The sequence below is a fragment of the Silene latifolia genome, chromosome 1 (genome assembly GCF_048544455.1).
Source record: "Silene latifolia isolate original U9 population chromosome 1, ASM4854445v1, whole genome shotgun sequence".
Taxonomy (NCBI): domain Eukaryota; kingdom Viridiplantae; phylum Streptophyta; class Magnoliopsida; order Caryophyllales; family Caryophyllaceae; genus Silene; species Silene latifolia.
In genome coordinates, this window is record NC_133526.1 from 100431305 (window position 1) to 100454069 (window position 22765).

At 38.4% G+C, this 22765-nt stretch overlaps 1 protein-coding gene across 1 annotated transcript; it reads right to left on the reverse strand.

Moving 5' to 3' along the window:
- Positions 1 to 19800: 19800 nt before the first annotated feature.
- On the reverse strand, positions 19801 to 20847 carry LOC141651707 (uncharacterized). Its single transcript, XM_074459408.1, has one exon. The coding sequence runs from the start codon at positions 20845 to 20847 to the stop codon at positions 19801 to 19803; it is 1047 nt and encodes a 348-aa protein (XP_074315509.1).
- Between the last annotated feature and the right edge of the window lie 1918 nt (positions 20848 to 22765).

Below are 22765 nucleotides of genomic sequence, written 5' to 3' on the forward strand. Positions count from 1 at the left end.
TCGAGCATAAGAACTCATAAAATTATGAACATTTACAGGTCATCTAAATATAATATATGTGAAAACATATCCAAAAACCACTGGAAAAATCGAAGTTTAGATAATTTTAGTCCAAAAATGACATTTTTATCATAAAATCACATTTTTAATGCCATTATTATATAAAATGAACAATAAAATCCATAAATTAACCAAAATATCCTAAATATATTTTAGGATCAGAAACTTTAACATGTATAATTGATTTCGTGATATATCATAATAAACACAAATTTATAAGTTTTATATGTTAATCGTATAACTCGGGAAAACTATAACCGATTTGCATGCAAACAACCTAAGGCTCTTGATACCGCTTGTTGGAAATCTATATCTCATTATACTCAACATATTCATATATGTTTCAATTTAATTTAGTCATAAAATTAATTATATCTTATGCATGCAAACATAAGTAAATATATAGAAGAAATCACCATTCTTACATTGGAAATATCGGATTATTGGGCACAAATGAGTTCTCCTACTCACTTGTTCTTGAGCTCTCCAAATATGGATGAAGAAAGGATTCAAGTATAGAATCCCTCCCAAGGAATAATACCCAAGATAACCTCGTAATAAAATTAATATTTTTGATACTAGAACAATATTAATTTAAATAAAATTGATCCAAAATATTAATTTTGGTCTCTTAATTTCGGTTAAGAGAAGGGAGAATAAGAAGTGATTTTTATCTCTCTAAAACTCTATTTTTGGATAATAGAATGAATGAATAATACACTAACTTATCATGTAGTGTATTAGGTGAATAATTGAGAAAACCCTTTGGTCTCTTTCACTAGGAAAACCGGGTAGGGTGGGGTGGCTTTGGCCAATGCATGATCAAGGTGCTCTTCACAAAAACAACTAGGTTTGCATGGCTAGTAATTAGGTAAAATGATTATGTTTTCCACTTAATTAATCAACATAATATTTAGCCTAATATACCCACTATTTCGGTCCATTTAAGATAAAATGGATTCCATTTTATCTTTATCAATTTTTCAATTTGTCACATGTCACAAGTCATGTAAAATTGTTATGCATTTTTAACATATTAAAAATCAACGCATTAATAAAATACGTCATGTACAAAATTGACTTAGTAATTCATAATTACTTGTACCAAAATAATTTCCAATTATAAATCACAACATCTTGTATTTATAATAAATTATTCATTCAAATGCAATTGTTTCCTAAAACAATAATTTCATCTAAGTAATAAAACAATTCGATCACTTAGACCGTATCTTATTTAATCAAATTATAATGAGATACATAAATATTACTTCCAAAATCGTCCGTTAATTTTAAGTAAATTAATTAACCCGTATCGTCATACGATCAATTAAATAATCAATTAAGAGTGTTACCCTTTAGGTATGACCTAAGGGGATCAACTCATCACCACCGTCGCACGACAGTAATGTCAAACTCTAGTCAGCCAATCATTACCGATATGTGTGGACCAGTTGACAGTAAAATATTACTTCCCAATTTGTATTCTTAAAATGAGACTTAAACATGTGATCATCATGATCGACAGTTGTGATCGCATTATTGTCGGAGGACACATATTCCAACACTCTCTTTAGCGGTAAAGGGACATGAGATAGTGATTTGTTGGGACTAATACATGTCGATGTATGTGTTCTAATGAGCATCACCGCAAAGGGAATTTATGACTACTTAGTCACTTTTAACGATGATTTAAGTAGATATGGGTATATTTACTTAATCAAATATAAAGTGAAGCATTTGAGAAATTTGAGAAATTTCTAAATCACGTAGAGAACCAATTGAACAAGGTACTAAAGCATTACGATTTGATCGCAGTGGCAAAGATCTAAGTAATGAATTTGATTTATTAGTATATGGATTATGACCAAGTGTCACTACCCATAAGGTGAAACTAATATGAGTCAGTTTGAGTTATTGAACTCAATTTTGGGAATTTGCAATCCAAAACGGACAAGTAATTCTAAACGGATGGTCAACCAGGAGATACCTGAAATAGAGAGTATATTTAACAAATGACATGGATCGGACTGGCATATCACATGAATCAAACTGCCATGATAGGGATGGCCTTTTGAAAGCTAATGCATAGTCTAGATAAACTCCTAATATTCCACCATATATATGTTTATAACTCACAAAGCTATCTCTCAAGAAGATAGATGTATTTCTGAGAGATAGAGTGGGAGTAGATTGGATCGTTACAAACATGTCTTATAATGTTACTTTGTGAAAGTAATGAAACTATAATCTATAAAGATAGAGTGGAAGTATAGCTTAGTGGGAGTTTAGCACACATGTCTTGTTGTTAATATATTGCTTTGCGAAAGTAATGGTATTATGACCTTGTCCCAAATCGACCTTGTTGCATACGAGCCATAGCATTACAATCCGAAAATTGTTACTCAAGAGTGGATTTACTTTAAAGCGAGGGTATCTTTAAAGGTAAATAGAGCTTTAGAATACTCAAATGCATAAGATTAACATAAAGATGTTGATCAAGATAAATTATGTTAGGAATCGCCACATTTCATTTTGATGAAGAATGGCAAATGATATTAAAAAAACGCTTTTCTAAAATGTGAATTTAGAGAAGGGAGTGTTTGGAACACAAAACCTTAGATGAAGATCTAAGAATCCTAACATATTATGCGTTGCTTTCTTAAGTGATCCTAGGATGGTCTTAAGCAAGCATTAAAGGATTATACTTTTCATGTGATAATAGTGAATGGTTTCATTCACATGATTGAAGAATCATGATTATACATGAAGTTAAGTGGGAGCAAGAATTATTTTTCCATGTCTTATATGTTGAAAACATATTACCTATTGAGAATAATTTACCAATGCTCTTTTCTGTGAAAGAGTGATTGGAGACTTGGAAAAGGGTGCAAAGTATTCTAGATTTTTGAATCTATGAGAGAGAATATTGGCATAAAGTTGAGAATCTTATGAGGATAAGATCTTTCGTATCTGTTGTACATCAACAAGGTTCAATAGGCTATTCATGTTGATGAAAGTGGAATTACTAAGATGGAGTCATAGTCGTTCACTGAACCTATTAAGTTGTTGATTACATAAAATCCATTTCTAATGTTTCCGCCATTGGAATGATCATGTATGCCAACAGACGCACATGCCATGATGTATCATATGCCTAGAGCATGATAAGTCAATAACAAGATAATTCCCATGATATGGCTTATGAAAGCTTTAAAGAACATCCTTGAGATTCTTGAGAAGAATTAAGGATTCGTTCATATGTTTGGATGATGAACTAAGTTATGTGTTGAAGGGTTGCACAAACTTTAGTTTCCAAACCGAAAAGGATTTGTTAAAATCCTAGGATGTCTTATTGACTAAGGAGTAAGAGACTAGAAAAGTGTTTTAGTTTCGCGCATTGCAAATTCTACAAAAGGAATCTAAGTAAATTGTGATAAAATGGTCAACGTAGGGATTAAGGGTGAATCCCTCTACAAATGACTTTATCACAAGTTATGCGATAACATTGGGAGCATCTTTCAAGTTAAAGAAGTCCAAGTCTAGTAAGAAGTCTAGACATATACTCAGATAAATTCATGTCATTAGAAATAACATTGAATAGAAGGAAATAGCAATTGACAAAGTTGGAATATATGGATATAGGGTATATCTACTTGCCAAGCTTTTATTGCATTTTAACTAGTGTTAATAATACAATAAAGATTATAGGATATGAAGTAGTAATAGTGTATTGACTATTCATATGTGATAATCGCATTTATCGTTTGAGTTTTATTAAACTCACCCATTACTTTGTTAAATCCAAATGGGTTGTAGAGACAAATTGAACCCCATTAAAGTGAACTGGATTGACATGGTGTTCGCCCCTAGTTACTTATATGAGGTGACGTCTCGAAGTGACTAGAGTGTGATACGATTGATGGCAAGTTCAAGTGCCATAGAGTCATACGGGATGACTAGTCGGTCACATAGGCAGACTGTATGGGACACTCTGTCGGGCAGTGACCGCTTATAGAGTTCTGGTAGTTCATAAAGCCTGGTCGTGGCAAGAGCTACTATAGTATTCTTATGAGTCAATTCTTTTGACTAGAGACTATTCGCCCAAGTTGGCACAAATTTCTGATTGACTTTGATTTATGCTCTACGACTGTCGTAAATGAGGTCAAATGGGTATATTTTGGGTTATGATGAATTGTGGCTGAACAAAGGGAATAGTGCGATAGGAATTATCCACCCCTTGTCAGGGTTGTTTGAAATCTCAAGGCCACTCGAGGAGTAGTGAACTGGAAATGTGTTGCCACGCTCGGAAGGTATCTATGGTAGATAATTCCGGTCAGACAGTTACTCTCCAGATCGAGGAAACCACTCAAGATATGATCAAATACAAGTACGACCTGAGAGACACCTTGCATTGAGTGGGAGATTGTAATAGGACAAGAGAATTGGTGACGCACACTTGTCTCGGACAAGTGGAAGATTGTTGGAATATGTGTCCTCAACAATAGTGCGATCACATGATTTAATATCACAATTAAATCTCATATCAAGAATACGTAAGAGATGATTCATTTATATAGTCAACTGATCAACATTAATCGGTAACGATTGGCTTGCTAGAGTTTGACGTTACTCTCGTAGGACGGTGGTGGTCAGTTGATCCCTTAAGGTCACACCTAAAGGATGATGCTCTTATCAGTAAAGTTGATTAATTGTATGATGATACAAGTTAATCAATTCCTTAAAATTGAACAATTCTATTGTGAGAGAGAATGTTGTTATCTTATTGTAATGGGATTAAATAAGATTTATTTTAGTAATAAAAATGATTTATTACTAAAATTATTTATTGTTTGAGAAACAATAGAGATAAGAATAAATGGTTAATTATAATTACAAGATGTTGTGAATTATAATTATATGACCCATTTTATTTATGTGATCAAGTATCACTAGTCAATTTGTTGTATGTAATTTAATTAATTTATAAAATGATATTTATGTGATAAATATGCATTAAATTAATTAATAACATGTAACATACTACATGTGACATATTGTGTGAAAAATGACAAATTGACAACATAAAATGGTAGTCCATTTTATGTATATGGACCGAAATGAAGAGGGTTTAGTGGATGGTGGTGATTTATTTTAATAAACTAAAATAACATAATCATGACACTACTTATCTAGCCTTAAATGCCTAAGGTTTTGGTAAGAACAAAAGGAAAAAGGGAAGGACCATATATTGGTCTCCCATTCTCCTAAAACCGTGACTCCCTCCCTCATACTAGAGAATTTTTGTTCTCTATTCATTTTCACTCTTACACATTCAACATTCACATGCATGCATAATTAATTTATGCTTCATTTCTTCTCATCTCTCAAAAGTCTTTTCTAAATAGTCTTAGAAAATCATCAAATTGTTCAAATGAGATTACTAATATTATTAGTGTAATATATGAGTATTAGTAATCAATTTTAAGGTAAACTACTAAACAAATATCTAGCACATATTATTTGGTAGTGATAAGGGTTAAATCTTGGGTGCAATCAAGAGGAGAGCTCTTAATTTAGAGTTTTGGAGGATCATCCTAATATTCATCATAGCTCAAGAACAAGTGAAGGTAGGAGACCTTACTTGTGCCCATAAATCCGAAAATAATAATGTAAGGGACATTATTTTTCTTATAAATCTCTTATTTTGTTATGCATGCACTAGATCTAAAGAACAAATAATTAAGAAGTTAATTAGTTCACTATTAGAGGAGTCTAATAAGAGGTAAATAAACCTAACACGACCTACCTCCCCAAATTTCTCTATAAATACCACCCTTCACACACCAAAAAACTCACGCGAGAGTCCGCCCCCTCCTTCTCCCTTAAACTTCTAGACCCGACTTCCTAAGTCACAAAATCGACACGTGTTTACGACCTACCGGTCGTAAACACAAGGCTTACACATTTTGTTTGGTACCGTCGCCGTGCATTCGACCGACCCATTTGACCAACTCAATTCATTAATCAACATGTTTTTCAACAACATATTTTCAACATATTTTCAAAACAAAATCCTTTTTTAAGGCACCTTTTTAAACTTCTTTGATCGCGATTAGTCACAACGAGAAAACCATCTCTAAAGTCGTCTACTCGCAAACATCAATACACGTAAGTTTGAGGGTGTAAATAACTCATTTATTTCATGTCTCTACTGTTTTTATGAGTTTATGAGCATGAACAATGCATGACACGATTCAAACATAGGTTAGACGAGCCAAAACCGAGTTTTGTCCTGAGACAGGAGCTCCTTGCTATGCAGGGAGGCTCGCGCCTCTTGTGGGTGTCCAGGTCAGACTCAAATGTGTTTGTTCTCGTCTTTCCTCTTTATTTCATTTCTTATTTGCAATCGGTTTTTACCATTTCGAATGTTTCGAATTATTTTTATGACAAACTCTTTAGCCATAAATTATATTCACCCTTGGTTCCATGTACCATGACGGTTTAATCCGTGACTCGGTGATATTAATTGGTTAATTACATTTTAAATGAAATCCTTTTCTTTTATTTACCATTTTAATTCATTTTTATGATAAACATATTTTGACCATTACAAAAATCATCCTTGGTTCTTCATACCATGATGATTTATTCCGTGACTCGATGATATTATTGGTTAATTACAAATTAAAGGGTATTTTAACCCCCTTTTATTTTATTTACCATTTTTCTCATTTGTTTACATTTGTAAATATACTAGTCATAATTCATAATCATCCTTGGTTCTTTATACCATGTCGGTTTAATCCGAGTACGATGATTAACTTGACTAATTACAAAGAAATGAACTTAACATAATTAGTTCAAATCAAACATTTTACATTTTTATTTGTAAACTATGCTTTTCAAACTTGCAAATCCGACAACGAATATTACTAATATGATAGTAATTATTCCGAGTCATGCAAATCATACTTGCAAATCATTCATAACAAAAAACCATTTTAAACAACCTTTTTAATAACCAGGAGGCACCTCTTGGCTTGCCCCATGGTCCGCGTCCCAAGAGACTGCCTATTTCCACATTTAAAAACCTGGGCAGAGCCCCTTCCCTCGCCAATAGGCTCGTGCCCCAATGGGGCTGCCTGGCACTGTTCTGTCTTATTTCGGTACTTGTCTAGGATGATCCGGATTACGGTCAATCCGAATACGTGACGGATAAGATTGACCAGTTTACATTTTATACTTTATATTTTTAACATTCTTTTTCAAATAAATGGACCGTGTTAAGCATCATGACCCGAATTTGGTAAATGGATGTTTAATTTCCATTTTCACATGTAAATCAATCTAAATCCAACTTGACATCAATTTCATGCTACATGGATAAACAAACCGACTTAGCAAACTTTCACATGTTAGGTTAAACTTTTGGATGCGCATTCATGCATTTAAACCGTTTTATCAACTTTTGCACTTAAACAACCACGATCGATCAGTAGAGGCCGCTAATGCAGGCGGGATTGGGTGTTCGATTAAAGGGCTTCCCAATACGTACCCTCACCCCTTACTCAGAAACTTTGGATAGTGGATAGCCTTATCCAGGGCGTACGAGAGTCATTTTTGGCATAGAATGCTAAAAGGGAGACGAGTCCTTATCTTTAGTACCTATGTCAAGCACCGTTTTTTGCCTTGATTGACCTAGGTATAACCGAATCCTCCTCCTATAACATGTATACATATAATTACCACCAATACTATGCAAATCACCCAAAACCCCCAATATTACCCAATTAGGGCTTTAAAGAAACTCAACGAAACACTACATAAATTATACAAGGAACTTACCCCTGACACGATGATCACAACGGTGTAAAGAACAAGATGATCCGACGAACTTGGCTTTGGGATTTGTCAATAACGCGAGAGATGCAATGTACATAACTTCTAATCTTCTCTTAAAGGTTTAGAATGTTGAAAAGGTGTTTAAGAAATAATGACGAATCCTTTTATATTAATCTCTCGTTATTAACAAAACCCGTCAAAATAAACCCGTAAAACACACTTACTCGATCGAGTAAGTGACTTACTCGATCGAGTGCCCCTTACTCGATCGAGTCCCCAACTTACACGATCGAGTACCCTATAGGCAGCCTACTGTTTTGCGTTAAAAACTACTTACTCGACAGAGTAATCCCCACTCGATAGAGTACCTATAGACATAAAAAACCGTAGTATTACAGTCTTCCCTCCTTAAAAATAACTTCGTCCCCGAAGTTCAACCCATAACCAAAAACAAAACACACTAACTTCCCTGCGACACAACAACATAACCAAAACTCAAAACACACCTCCCATAACAACACTCAACCCGACTCAAGACAACTACTAACTGCACTAAAACCAACATAAAACATACAAAAACTCTATGCGACCATCTCCTATCCCCCCAAAAAGAAACATGGTTACGTCCCTGTAACCACACATACCTGATAAAAAAGAGACGGATACCGCTCCCTTATAGCCTCCTCCGCCTCCCAAGTAGCCTCCTCCACCTCATGGTTAGACCATAGAACCTTAAGCAAGACCGTTTCCCCATGTCTAGTTTTCCTAACCTTGTGATCAAGAATCTGTTTCGGCACCTCAAGATAAGACAAGGACTCATCCAACTCGATGTTCTCTACATCTAACACATGTGAAGGATCACTCACATACTTCCGCAGCTGAGACACATGAAATATATTATGCACTCTATCCAAAGCAGCTGGTAAAGCTAACCGGTAACCAACCTCACCCACGCGATCCAAAATCTCATATGGTCCGATAAACTTCTGGCTCAGCTTCCCTTTCTTACCAAATCTCATGACCCCACGCATAGGAGACACTTTCAAAAGAACCTTGTCCCCAACCTAAAACTCTATGTCACGATGATGTAAATCTGCATAACCCTTTTGTCGATCCTAGGCCGCTTTCATCTTTTGTCTAATCAGCTTAACCTGTTCAACCATCTCATGTACCATCTGTGGTCCTAAAACCACTGCCTCAGCTCTATTATCCCAGCAAATCGGACTCCTACATCTCCTCTCATACAAAGCCTCAAACGGTGCCATACCAATACTGGTGTGATAGCTGTTGTTATAAGAAAACTCAATCAAATCCAATCTCTCCTCCCAGCTACCAGCAAAATCTATTAACACAAGCTCGCAACATATCCTCTAAAGTCTTGATGGTCCTCTCTGTCTGGCCATCTGTCGTAGGATGAAATACAGTACTAATCTTCAAGGTAGTACCCATCAACTCCTGCAACTCCTTCCAAAAATGTGATATGAACCTCGCATCTCTATCAGACACTATATCCTTAGGCACCCCATGCAAACGAACCACATGCTTCCTATAAGCCAAAGCCAACTGTATCTTGGTCCAATTATCTTTCATCGGCACAAAGTAAGTTGCTTGGTCAACCGATCAACTATAACCCATATCATGTTATTACCCTGCTGACTCCTCGGCAAACCCACTATAAAATCCATAGAAATGGACTCCCACTTCCACTCAGGTACCTCAAGAGACTGAATCTTACCTTGTGGTCATCGCTGCTCCCCTTTAACTCTCTGACATAGCAAACAACGAGCCACAAACTCAGCTGTTTCCTTCTTCATCCCAGGCCACCAGAAAGTCTTCTTCAAATCTTTATATAACTTGTCACCGCCTGGATGTACCGAATATGGTGTGCAATGAGCCTCTGTCATGATCATGTTTTTCAACTCCTCATCACTAGGAACACACCATCTCCCATCAAATCTTACACTCCCATCTGTATGAATAGAGAATCTAGACACTGTCCCTTTCTTTACCCCAGCTCTCCACTCCTCAATCTTAGGATCCAAAGCATGTTTCCTGCGAATATCATCATAAAGATCTGGCTCCACTGTCAAATCCCCTATAGCATCCCCTTTCTATATCATATGTATCCCCATCTTCCCCACCTCATATCTCAACCTCATCAAAGACATAGCTGTGCATAGAGAATACACACTCTTCCTGCTCAGCGCATCTGCAACCATATTAGCCTTCCCTTCATGGTATATAATATCTATGTCATAATCCCCAATCAGCTCTATCCACCTCCTCTCTCTCTCATGTTCAACTCCTTTTGAGTGAAGATGTACTTGAGACTCTTGTGATCTGAAAACACCTTAAAGGTCGCCCCGTAAAGATAGTGCCTCCAAATCTTGAGAGCAAACACAACTGCACCCAACTCGAAGTCATGTGTCGGATAATTCTCCTCATAAGGCTTCAATTGCCTAGAAGCATAGGCAATCACTTTCCCGTTCTGCATCAACACACATCCCAAACTATTCTTTGAAGCATCTGTGTACACTTCAAAGTTCTCACTCCCTTCAGGTAATGCTAAGATTGGAGCTGTGGTCAAACGCTCCTTTAATGTTTGGAACGCCGTCTCACAACTTTCATTCCAACGAAACCTGTTCTCTTTCCTCATCAAAGCTGTCATAGGTCTAGCTATCTTGGAAAAATCCTTCACGAACCGATGATAGTACCCTGCTAAACCCAAGAAACTCCTGATCTCTGCCACATTCATTGGTGCTTCCCACCGAGTAACCGCCTCTATCTTTGCAGGATCCACAGTAACACCTTTCTTAGAAATCACATGCCCCAGAAAAGCAACCTCCTCTAACCAGAACTCACACTTAGACAACTTTGCATACATCTGATTATCTCGCAAAGTCTGCAACACTATCCTCAAATGCTCCTCATGCTCCTCCTTAGTCTTAGAGTAGATTAAGATATCATCGATAAAGACCACAACAAACCGATCCAAGAACTAACTGAAGACCCGGTTCATCAAATCCATAAACACTGCAGGTGCATTAGACAACCCAAACGGCATCACAACATACTCATAGTGACCATACCTCGATGTAAAAGCTGCCTTCGGTATGTCCTCATCCCGAATCTTCACCTGATGATAACCTTATCCCAAATCGATCTTAGAAAAGACCGCTGCACCATTCAACTGATCAAACAAATCATCTATCCTTGGTAAAGGATACTTATTCTTCACTGTAACTCTGTTAAGCTCCCTATAATCGATGCATAACCTCAAACTCTCATCTTTCTTTTTCACAAACAAAACTGGTGCTCCCCACGGTGAAACACTAGGTCTAATGTATCCCTTCTCAATCAGATCATCCGCCTGTTTCTTCAGCTCCTCTAACTCCTTAGGACCCATGCGGTACGGTGCCTTAAAGATTGGCCCCGTCCCCGGTTTCAACTCAACACTGAAATCTATCTCCCTCTTCGGTGGCAAACCCGGTATCTCATCAGAAAAAACGTCTGGGACCTCTCCCACCACTGGTATCTGCTCAACTGTCGGACTCTCCATACTATGATCTCTCACATGGCATAAGATCAACGGACATCCCTTCCTCAGATAAGACTTCAAGGTCACTGATGCAATCAACTTAACTTCGGATTTGACAACAAACCCACGATAAGACACACTAATCCCCTTAGGACCTCTCAAAGAAACCCTCTTTTGATGACAATCTATCTTAGCCTTATACTTACCCAACCAGTCCATGCCAACTATCATCTCAAAACCCTCTAAAGGAAACTCTAACCAGTCCACTGGTAAGTCGACCTGCCCAACTATCATAGACACACCTCTATACAACCGCCCACAAATTCGAACGGGTTCCAAGCATCCCACAAATGCTTGGTGGCGACTCCGAACATATCTGCATCGTTTCGAGACCTTTACCGAGACGAAACCGACCGATCTAAAGCGATCTGGTCGAAAGCATTTTTACGCCACCGAGCGTGGCTTCCAAAAGACCGCTGCATGTCCACTGATTGGCTTGGCGTGCAGGTGGCCCGTGACCCCAGATCGGTAGGTGGCCCAAATCCACAGACCGGCCTGTGGCCCATGTCCACAGATTGGCGACTCCGCTGGGGAAAACTAGGACACTTATGTCTTTGTGATCCCTAGATGGTGAGACTCGAACGAGGTCTTGGTTGGAATGCATTAATTGATATTACGGTCACGGTCGGGTTCCTTGTCCGGGCCCATAACCTAACCCTTTTCGACCAATTGGCTCGGCTCGTCGGCGTGAGTTTTCTCATCCCCGCGTTTCGAATCCCGATTGAGTCAAGCATACCATTGACGATACACATTTCTGTTTCGTCAAAGAGCTTTCATCACCTTCGAGCACGAGTCTAGGGCACCCTCCTTACACATTTTGTTTGGATTGGTATCCCTCTCGCAAATCGGGGTTTGATTGCTTGGTGTGTAACCCACCCCTTTAAGCCAAAACCCGCGTCAGCATTATGCATAAAATAATGAACTGTGAGTGCTTATGTGTTATGTGATCATAAGTCCTTCTGTGTCATTTCAAACTTTCAAAACACCCTTTTGCGCCGTTATAATGGTCGTTTCAAACCTTGGTCTTTCGCCGACCATTGCACACCTTTTTTATGTCGTCGTAATGACGATTTTCAAACTCGGTTTTCTACAACCATTTCAACACGCCTTTCTAGGCCTTCGTAATGACGATTTTCAAACCCGGTTTACTATAACCATTTCAACACGCCTTTCTAGGCCGTCGTAATGACGATTTTCAAACCCGATTTTCTACAACCATTTCAACACGCCTTTCTAGGCCATCTTAATGACGATTTTCAAACCCGGTTTTTATAACCATTTTCAATTACACATTTTCATGCCGTTGTAATGACGATTTCAAACTCGGTTTTTCACAAACCATTTCAAAATACTCTTTTACGTCGTCATAACGGCCATTTCAAACCTCGGTCTGTCGCCGACCGTTGCATTCTCAAAGAGCCCTTTTTACGCTGTCGTAATGACGAATTCTACCCTCGAATTTTCAAAATTCGAAATCAGTTTTCAAACAAAAACGTTTTTTCAAACCGTCGTAATGACGATTTCAACCCGTGCAACTTCCCAAATTTCAAATCTCGTTTTCGAAATCAAATTTGGCTTTTCTAAGCCGTCGTGATGACGATTTCAATTCTCACACTTTTCGATTTGTATACCGTCTTTCAAAGGTTAAAAAGGTTTTCTATCCCGTCGTAATGACGAATTCAATCCTCATAATTTCCAATTTCAAACCATTTGAAAACAAAATTTAACCGTTTTCAAATTTCAATTCAAAATCAAATCTTTGAAAACCAATTTAACCGTTTTCAAATTTCCAATCCAATTTCAAACCATTTGAAAACAAATTTAACCGTTTTCAAAATTCAAATTCAAAATCGAATCTTTGAAAACAAATTTAACCGTTTCCAAATTTTCAACCCAATTTTAAATCCTTTGAAAACAAATTTAACCGTTTTCATGGCCATTGTGATGACAATTCAAAATTCTTAAATTCTCGATTTTCAAATCCGTTAATTCGGAATTTCAAAAACCGTCTCGTGAAACAGTACATCGTTTTCCGAGCCGACTCAAACTCAAATCGTCTTTTGAAGATAAACCTAAGACAACCCATTCAACTGGCCGACCTTTTGAAGATCCCTACTCTTCGGAAGCCGTCCATAAAACGACAAATGAATCTGATACCCGTCGTGAGGTGTCAAAAATAAATTTATAATACCAACTACAACTATAGCTAGCGGTAGTCGGGTCGAACCACAGAGAGGCAGATGTAATTTCTAGTTGTCTAATTTCGGTCTTAAAGTAACAATGATGTGGGGGTTTATTGATTTGAGTGATCTATAGCTAAAGATAATAAAACAAAATAAACTAAATAAACGGATAAAAACAGATATTAAAAGGGTGCAAGGATGGTCGGTTCACTATAGTTTCGGCGGCAGCAAACTAGGTAGGTCTAAAACAATCACGTGAGACGGGAAAATAAGAGGTCCTCTTGGTCCACTCTCACAGGTAGCATCTTTCGATCTCGCTACAGGTCCCTAATATCACTAATACTGACTTTCATCCTGAAAAGTGACTAAAAATCTAAACGATACCTATCTTTCGATCTCAGCAAAGTTTAGTCATTTTAATTGGTAGTCTAATAACCTTCCCTATCTTTCGATCTAATGGGTCAGTCATATACTAAGCATTCAACTAGTCGCATGCATTCAATTCGTCAAATATAACAATTAAAACGAAATAAAGCTCACGAGGTCCATCGATCGACCAGGTAGGACGGTCGATCGACCAACACGCGATTTCAGGCCATGTTAATTCTAATGCCGCCTAACTACAGATCCCCTACATCCTAGCACAATTAAATTAGCTACTCATACTAGGAACGATAACAACAATAAAATTAGGGCATAAAATTACTGAATTCATGATTAAAATGATTAAATAAGCAATTGACATAAAATGATAAATTGGCTTTTGGGATACTAACTAGCAATTCTATATCTATGAACGATAATAAAGCAATAAACTGGAATAAGAACAGAATAGTACCGAACGAAATTGCAGAAGAAAGATCCGAAAACTGAGTTGTATTGAATATGGAACAATATCAAGAACCCTAATTATTTCCTAAACTATTAATGAAAAGACTTAATGATAAAGACTTCGATCCTTGTATCTCAGGTATGAGTTACGTTATATAGGTAAACGTACGCAACTTTATTCTAAAACCTAAACACAATGGGCTTCCTCAATCTCGTTCTTAATTTGCGTCAGAGTCGAGGGGTGGTCGATCGACCACTTAGACCAGTCGATCGACCGACTCTTGCTGAACAAAATTTCAGTATGTCGTGCTCTCACGGTCGATCGACCATGTATGTCGATCGATCGACCAAGGGTGCTGTGCAGTGCATTCGACGATTCCTACAAATGCGCACCGATTTTAAAACAGCTGCCATTTCTTCGTTACTTGGTCAAATCAGGCGTTCTACGCGGCGTTGGAAAGCTAAGAGGATAAGCTTTCACCTCCAAACTGGAATCACGCGATTATCAGCTCTGGAACTCGAGATATTGCCATCTGAAGCAGGCTGCAATATCGTGAAGTGCTTCTTTGCTTGTTAAACTCGTATGCACCCATGCTTTTGCTATCTTTAGGCCTTGAAACGCGCACCAAGCTCGTTCCTTGTGTAAGTACTTCATGTCAAATGCAATGCAGGGTACTCGGGGACGGATTTAGCTCAATTTCCGCTGGATTCTTCACATTTCTGCAATAAAGCACAAAAACACGAAAGTAGACGGAAATAGGGGAAAATGTAGCATAAACTACATAAATGAGCTCTGAAATGCGTGTAAAATAGGGTGTAAAACATCATATAAAAGACACGCATCAAACTTTCCCAAACCAAACCCTTGCTTGTCCCCAAGCAAGAACTAGACTCGATCTTAAAACCTAATGGAACGAGTTCAATCTCAGAGCGAATCGCAAAATGTAAAGCCTAAACCATTTTAGTGCAACAACCAACAATCAATTAGCAATGCGAATCATGAAAACGAGTTATAAAGTCGTTAAAAACTGCTGAACCGTCAACTGTAGAGACTTATCAAATTGGACTCTCACGGGTCGCTCAAATCACTCATAAGCATAGGTGAATAATGTAAAGATAGAAAGAAGTAATTTTGTAGTGACTCTCACCTAACTACGACCTATGAAAACATGCCTGCAATATAATATGAAAGTAATCTCTATAACCATACATATGCATTCTAACCAAACAGATGACCATGACACATGCCGAGGTATATATGGATATGTGAGGTAATGGGTAAGAAGAAGGAAAAACATTTATGGGAAAGTGGAGGTACAGGTGATCAAGCTAGTACCAAAACGGAACCATATGGCAACATCCAACTTCATGCTCAAAAGCAATCGAAACGGGTGCTAATTAGAAGCACAAATCTCACAATCTCCAATATAACAGTAATCAACCAACTCCCCATAAGATATAAATGCAACATGGGAGCAAAAATCGCCATATAAAAAGGACTTTAAATTATGCGAATTGATTTCTTTCTCGGACTCCAGTCGATCGACCAAAAGGAGCAGTCGATCGACCGCCTTCTACAGTACATAACTCTTTTTTTTCGAATCATTTTTTCATCTTTTTTATTTTTTCAACTTTTTCAATTCTTTTCCTTTCTTTCCTTTCCCTTTTCATCTCAAAATGAGCAAATGCCACCAAAAACGAGGTAACAATCCCAAGAACATAGACTACTAGCTTGACAAGGGCAGGCTAAATGTAGGATGTAGTAACGGGACAAAAAGGCTATTTTTGCCAGTGTGGAGCTTATGGGCATAATAAGAAAAGGGAAACCTCTACCACATGTGTCAACAAACCACAAACTGAATGCATACAAGTATTAAGCAGATCAAGTTCATATTAATGCACATTAAGGAAACATGTCTCATAAGGAGTACTACTCACATTCCTAGATAAAATGGTCATGAATGTCACCAGTTATAAGCTCTAAACCTCAGAAAATGATGTAGTTTGCCAAAAATCTAAGTCAAGTTTAAAGTTCAGCAAGAAATTTAACGAAAACTCGTAGATATGCATATGTGATTCTACTAATAACATGTCAATTAGCAAGGCTTAGGCATAAAACAGATGCAAATGCAATATCATCATTGAAATACTACCGTTCCGACTCGACCTATATGCTAAAATAAACGTGCAATTTTTTGAAAATTTTGAAATTTTCAAATTTTTTTTTGGATTTTTGTATATATATATAGGAAATGAAATAACAAATGCAAACTGAAATGTAAACGTGAATGCAAGCAAATGAAATGCAACACAAAACCCTTCCCCAAACCAAATCACACAATGTCCCCATTGTGCAAAATCATGTAATTAAATAAAAGGAAAACGGGAATTTGCGTTAAATAAGTAATTATGACATGAAAGGGAACTCGGAACTCACAAGACTTTAAGCGCAGCAAAAGAAACCTCCCCAAACCAGCCTGAGCTAGGAGGTTTCAGTAGCCAGCAGTGCTACCAATAAGTACCTAAAAAGACAAACAAAGTACCACGCATAAAATCGAGAAAGCAATATTTGAAACGGTAATTATGTGCACAATTGGGAAAAATAGAAGAAATAAATAATAAGACGAAAGATAAAATGGAGTAGAAAACTCCCTCAATTCCGCAAATCGACCAAACACAGCAGGGGAGAGGTCGTGAACAGGTACAGCAGTGCAGGGCGGTTGATCGACTACATAGCCCAGTCGATCGACCAGAGTGAACAGAACAGAGCTCTGGAATCATGCGGCCATTGATCGACCATACGAGACCGGTCGATCAACCGAAAATACTTTACTTGTAACCACGATTTCTTCGTATTTGCTCAATAACTTGAGCAAATGAGGTCTAAAAACCTGCGAGTGCACAATAATACGCGCCCAAAATTACGCAAAACCCAAAGTATCCGACTAAAGTATAGCTAATTTTTAGAGCACACAAAAACAAATAAAGCTAAATGTTTTTTTGGGAAAAGGTAAGTTTATATTAAAGCCAAATCACCAATTACACTTATGAGAGACCCTCCTTTGACAACTTACTGCCGAGCAATGAGACTATCCATCCATTGCTTAGCTACACTAGACACCTTAATATCACTTTTACATCTAATTCTATTACATAATTGAGACTTAACATTTTGAAAAACAACAGCAGGTCTAAAAACTAGCTTATCAACTCTACTACAGTTCCTACAATACCATATCTGGTACATCAACGTAGCAACTCCAGCAGCTATAACATGCTTCACAATCAGAGAACGTACTCTCAGATGTATCCACCAAAGAATCACCCCCTGTTCTGGTACAGTGATCTGCATCCACTGAGCCAAAAGTATCATACATCTCTTACTAAACTCACATCTGAAAAACAGATGCTCCAGTGTTTCCTCTTCATTCCCACATAAGAAACAACAGTTAGTCTGAATAATGCTCATACGAAACAGTCTGTCTTGAGTTAACAGCCTGTTTTGAGCAGCTAGCCATATGAAGAAGGCATGCTTTGGTTGCAGCATCCTATTACTCATCCATGGGTGCCACTCCACCTGTAGCCCCTCTTCTTCCAACCAACTGTAACCAAGTTTACTCGTGTACTGTCTCCCTGTAGCCATCCAAGAAGCGTCAAAAAGGAATTGATGAAGTAACTCCTTCACCCAGCAAATCTTCCTCCAAGCCCAGCTGGAAGAGGGTGAAGGTTTATAATTCTGCCAGGCCTGATGCTTCAGATAGACAACATGAATCCATCGAACCCACAAGTGATCTGCTTTTGCTTCAATCCACCATACATATTTTCCAATAGTGGCAATGTTCCAAGTATGCAAATTTTTGAATCCTAACCCACCCTGCTTTACTGGCTTGCAGATGTTAGCCCAAGACACCAAAGCAGGACTCTCTCTTGCCTCATTACCATGCCACAAAAATTTCCTACACATAGCATCAATCTTGTTCAGGATAGTTTTTGGCATAATAAAGATGCGTGCCCAGTACGTGTGCAAGGAATGGAACACAGCTTTAATCAATGTTCCTCTTCCTGCATAAGATAACTTCTTACATCCAACACTTCTTAATCTCTCAGTAACCCTGTCAACTAGAACTTGGCAATCAAGGATCCCCAATCGCTTAGGTTGGATATTAACACCCAAGTAGCTAAAAGGGATTGTTCCCCTCTTCATACCCGTGGCCTCCTCAATGCTCTTCATCAAACTATCAGGCACCCCATTGCTAAACAGATTCGACTTACCCTCATTCATCTTTAATCCAGATGCTTTAGAAAAGGTCTCAAAAGCCCTCAACATCAGTGAGATTGAATCCTTATCCCCTCTACAGAACATCACCAAATCATCAGCAAAACAAAGGTGATTAAGTCCAATTCTTCCACATAAAGGGTGAAACTTAAACCCCTTAAACTTTTGAATGCTACCCAGCAATCTACTTAAGTATTCCAGGCAGATTGTGAATAGAAATGGGGAAAGCGGGTCACCTTGGCGCAATCCTCTCTTGCCATGGAAATATCCAAAGGTTTCTCCATTTACTGCCAGCGAATAAGATGTGGTACTGACACATTGCATAATCAACTGAGTAAATCTAGGAGGAAAACCCAGAGCCTCCAACATTTCTTCAACAAAGGACCACTCAACTGAGTCATATGCTTTCTGAAGGTCAATTTTCATCAGAAGCCTAGGAGAACAAGATTTCCTCTTGTACAGTTTAACAAGATCTTGGCAAATCAGAATATTACCAACTATATCCCTTCCTTGTACAAAGGCACTCTGAGACTGACTCATAATCTCAGGGAGGATGCCTGACATTCTGTTGCAAATTACTTTAGCCAAACATTTGTAAACCGTGTTGCAACAAGCAATAGGGCGAAATTGCATCACATTCTCAGGGTTATCAACTTTTGTGATCAATGTAAGAATAGTGTTGTTGCTTTCCTTCAGAATTTTACCAGAAGAAAAAGCACTCCAATGGCCTTCATAACATCTCCCCCAACCACATTCCAGCTATCCTTGAAAAATTGGCTACCAAACCCATCTGGACCAGGTGACTTGTTTCCAGGTATAGAGAACATAGCTTCCTTTGTAAAAATCCTCAAAAGCTCTCTGAATCTCCTCAGGACTAGTACAGAGCACACCATCCATACCCCTAAGCTGATAAACCCTATTCTTGACTCTCCTTTTTTTAATACTGGAATGAAAAAAGGAAGTATTCTCATCTCCCTCTTTCATCCAATGCTCCTTGGCTTTTTTAGCTAAGAACTATCCCTAGCTTTCTTCAAATTTTTGAGATCCTCAGCAACGGCATGTTTAGCCTCACAATAACTATCATTCAAAGGATCAAGCCGTAGTTGTTCTTGCAACTGCTTTAGAGAAAGTTCCGTAATTAGAGTAAGATTTTCAATATCACTAAAGCTTTCCTTATCTAGTTGTTTCAGACCCTTCTTCAAATTCTGCAGCTTCTTTACAACTTGGAACATAGGAGTCCCTTGTACATTAATCTGCCACCCAGCAATAACCACCTCCTTGAAATTTGCAGCCAGAGCCCACATGTTGAAGTACTTAAATGGAGCTTTTTTCCTCACCCCCATAGCATAATTACTTATGAGACAGGGACAATGATCATACAATCCTTCAGGAAGGAAATTAGCAAAGGAATCAGTGAAAACATTCAACCACTCTTCATTCAAAAGGACCCTGTCAAGCCTACTGTATACCTTAGAACCAATCTCATGCTTATTGGTCCAGGTATAAAAAGACCCAACAGTCTTCAATTCAGTTAACTGACACTGTTCCATCATTTCCCTCATTGGAGCCATTTCACTCCCAGAAACAGCAGCTCCTCCAATTCTCTCATTCACCTCAATGACATTATTAAAGTCACCACATACTATCCAAGGCCCAGTGACAGTAGCTGCACAGTGAAGCAGGCTTCCCCACAGAGAGACCCGTTCATGACTTCTATTGAATCCATACACCATAGTCATCCCAAATTCCTTCAGAGTACTTTTATCTAATATATGAGCATGAATACATTGATCAGTCACCAATTGAATATCCACCTGATACATGGAAGGTTGCCAGATTAACCACACCCTCCCACCAGGATGACACCCACTATTAGTGCATGTTGACCAATGCTCACAAATATTATTCCTTACCTTAACCCACTGACTACCTTTTATTTTAGTTTCAAGCAACCCAAATAAGCCTATATTATTCTGGTGAAGAAACCACCTTATTTCATTTTGTTTATTTAGGCTATTCATACCCCTAATATTCCAAAAACCCATGCTACCCATTCTCATAACATCCAGCCAGAATTACTCTATTTCCAACACTCCCATTTCTCACTTTCTGCATTGATAAGGTTAGAGCATCCACAAATGAGAGTCCCTTAGGGGTAAAAAAACCCTAGGTTCCCCCGAATCCTGCCTTAACATCTTACTAATGAACCTCCTAGGTAAAGACTGAGTGGCAATCACAGGAGAGGTCCCCAAAGTGACTGGCACTGCAACAGACACAGTAGGAGCAGGAGTAACCACCACAGGAGGAGATCCTACTGCAGTAGTTTTAGTAAGGACAGGAGTATGGGGTTTTGCAGGGCCAGCCCTCTTAGGTTTTGGCCTCCATTCCTTCTTAGTCTTCACACCTGCCTCCTTCCTGCACTGATCAGCGGTGTGTCCCATGCCCTTACACTTTACACAAGACACAGGAAGCCAATCATACACTACTTTAATCCGTTGTGACTTACCCAATTCATCCATAAAAACAATTTCAGTTGGGAATTCCTGCCCAATCTGAACCTCAACCAGAATTCTCGCATACCCTAGAAAGGCTCTGTGAGTAGTTGCATCATCACATCGCAGGTATTTCCCAACCAAACCACTAATCTTAGATAAACAACCAGATCCCCAAAATTTGATATCCAAACCATACATCTTCATCCAGATGGGAATTGATTTAACATCATGTTTTACCAACTCCGTCTCTGGTTTCCATTCATTCACAATTACAGGTTTATTATCAAACATTAAATGACCATTGTTGATTACCTCCTTTTGTTTCTCCTTTGTCTTAAACCTAACCAGAAAAATCCCATTCGGGAGGAAAGAAATTTGATCCACCCCAAAGGACTGCCAAACTCTTTTGACAAATCCCGAAATGACACTCGCCGGAGGGTTCGCCCCAAGGATAAAACAATACACTGCAGATGACCAGAAATTTACCTCTTCCGCTACGTCCGCCGCCGACAAACGGAGAACCGGTGTCGATACTGCCGCAACAGATACAGGAACATCTTCTGGTACCATATCCTCCTCCTCACTATGTTCATCTTCCTCCACAATAAAATCAAGCTCTGAGTTCGTCAACGGCGGAAAGTTTAAGCTTACCCGTCGAGCAGATTTAGGGGTGCTTGATGAATTGCTCGTACTAGCTATATTAGTATCTACTTGTTTTTGTGTTTTATTTTGATTATTACGATTATTACTTTGATTACTATTGCTTGATTTAGGATTATTGTTTTTAGGGTTCCTACGTTTTGCCATTGCAAATGATTAAGATCCCTAATCAGATTTTTAGAGCATAATCTCTCTCTAAAATCTCTCTCATCCTTTAACGTGATTTTTCAAGTTTCTAACATAGCCAAGTGAATTAAAATGTTGCAATAAAGCTAAATGTTCCAAAACCAAATTAAACGAAAAGTTTCAAACTCCGGGTTGCCTCCCGGTAGCGCTAGATTAGACGGTCCCAGCTCGACCCACTTTTCGATCATCAAAAAGCACAAATCACTGGCCCACTACTAGGCTTCTGACTGAACGCAGTGGCTTCAGCAACTGTCAAATCTACTCCCGGCCTCCACAACATGGCAACGGAAGAACAAAAACGTCTCGCAGCATCCCGATCCCAATCTTTCACCTTGGCGCACAGCTTCTTCTTAGACGGCATATCCTCATCAGGACCTCCTCCTGGATCATATATCCGGCAAAGGCTGCATTCTTCAAGCTAGGAACACCCAACTCACCTCCAGGGTCTTTGAACTTGCCAAGACCTGTAGAAAGAGAAACAAAGCGATGTTCCTCCAATTTGTCCCCAAATCAAGGGCGGAAGCATCAATTCTACAAAGAAGAAATGGTTCAACAGAAGGAGTAAGAAGGTATACATAATCGACTAAAGGAGTGGAATTACCTCTAATCGGATAGGAATGATCTTCATTTA

What these genes read in the sequence shown, in the direction of transcription:
- LOC141651707 (XM_074459408.1), bottom strand. Translation starts at nt 20,847, where the DNA reads ATGGGTAGCATGGGTTTTTGGAATATTAGGGGTATGAATAGCCTAAAT.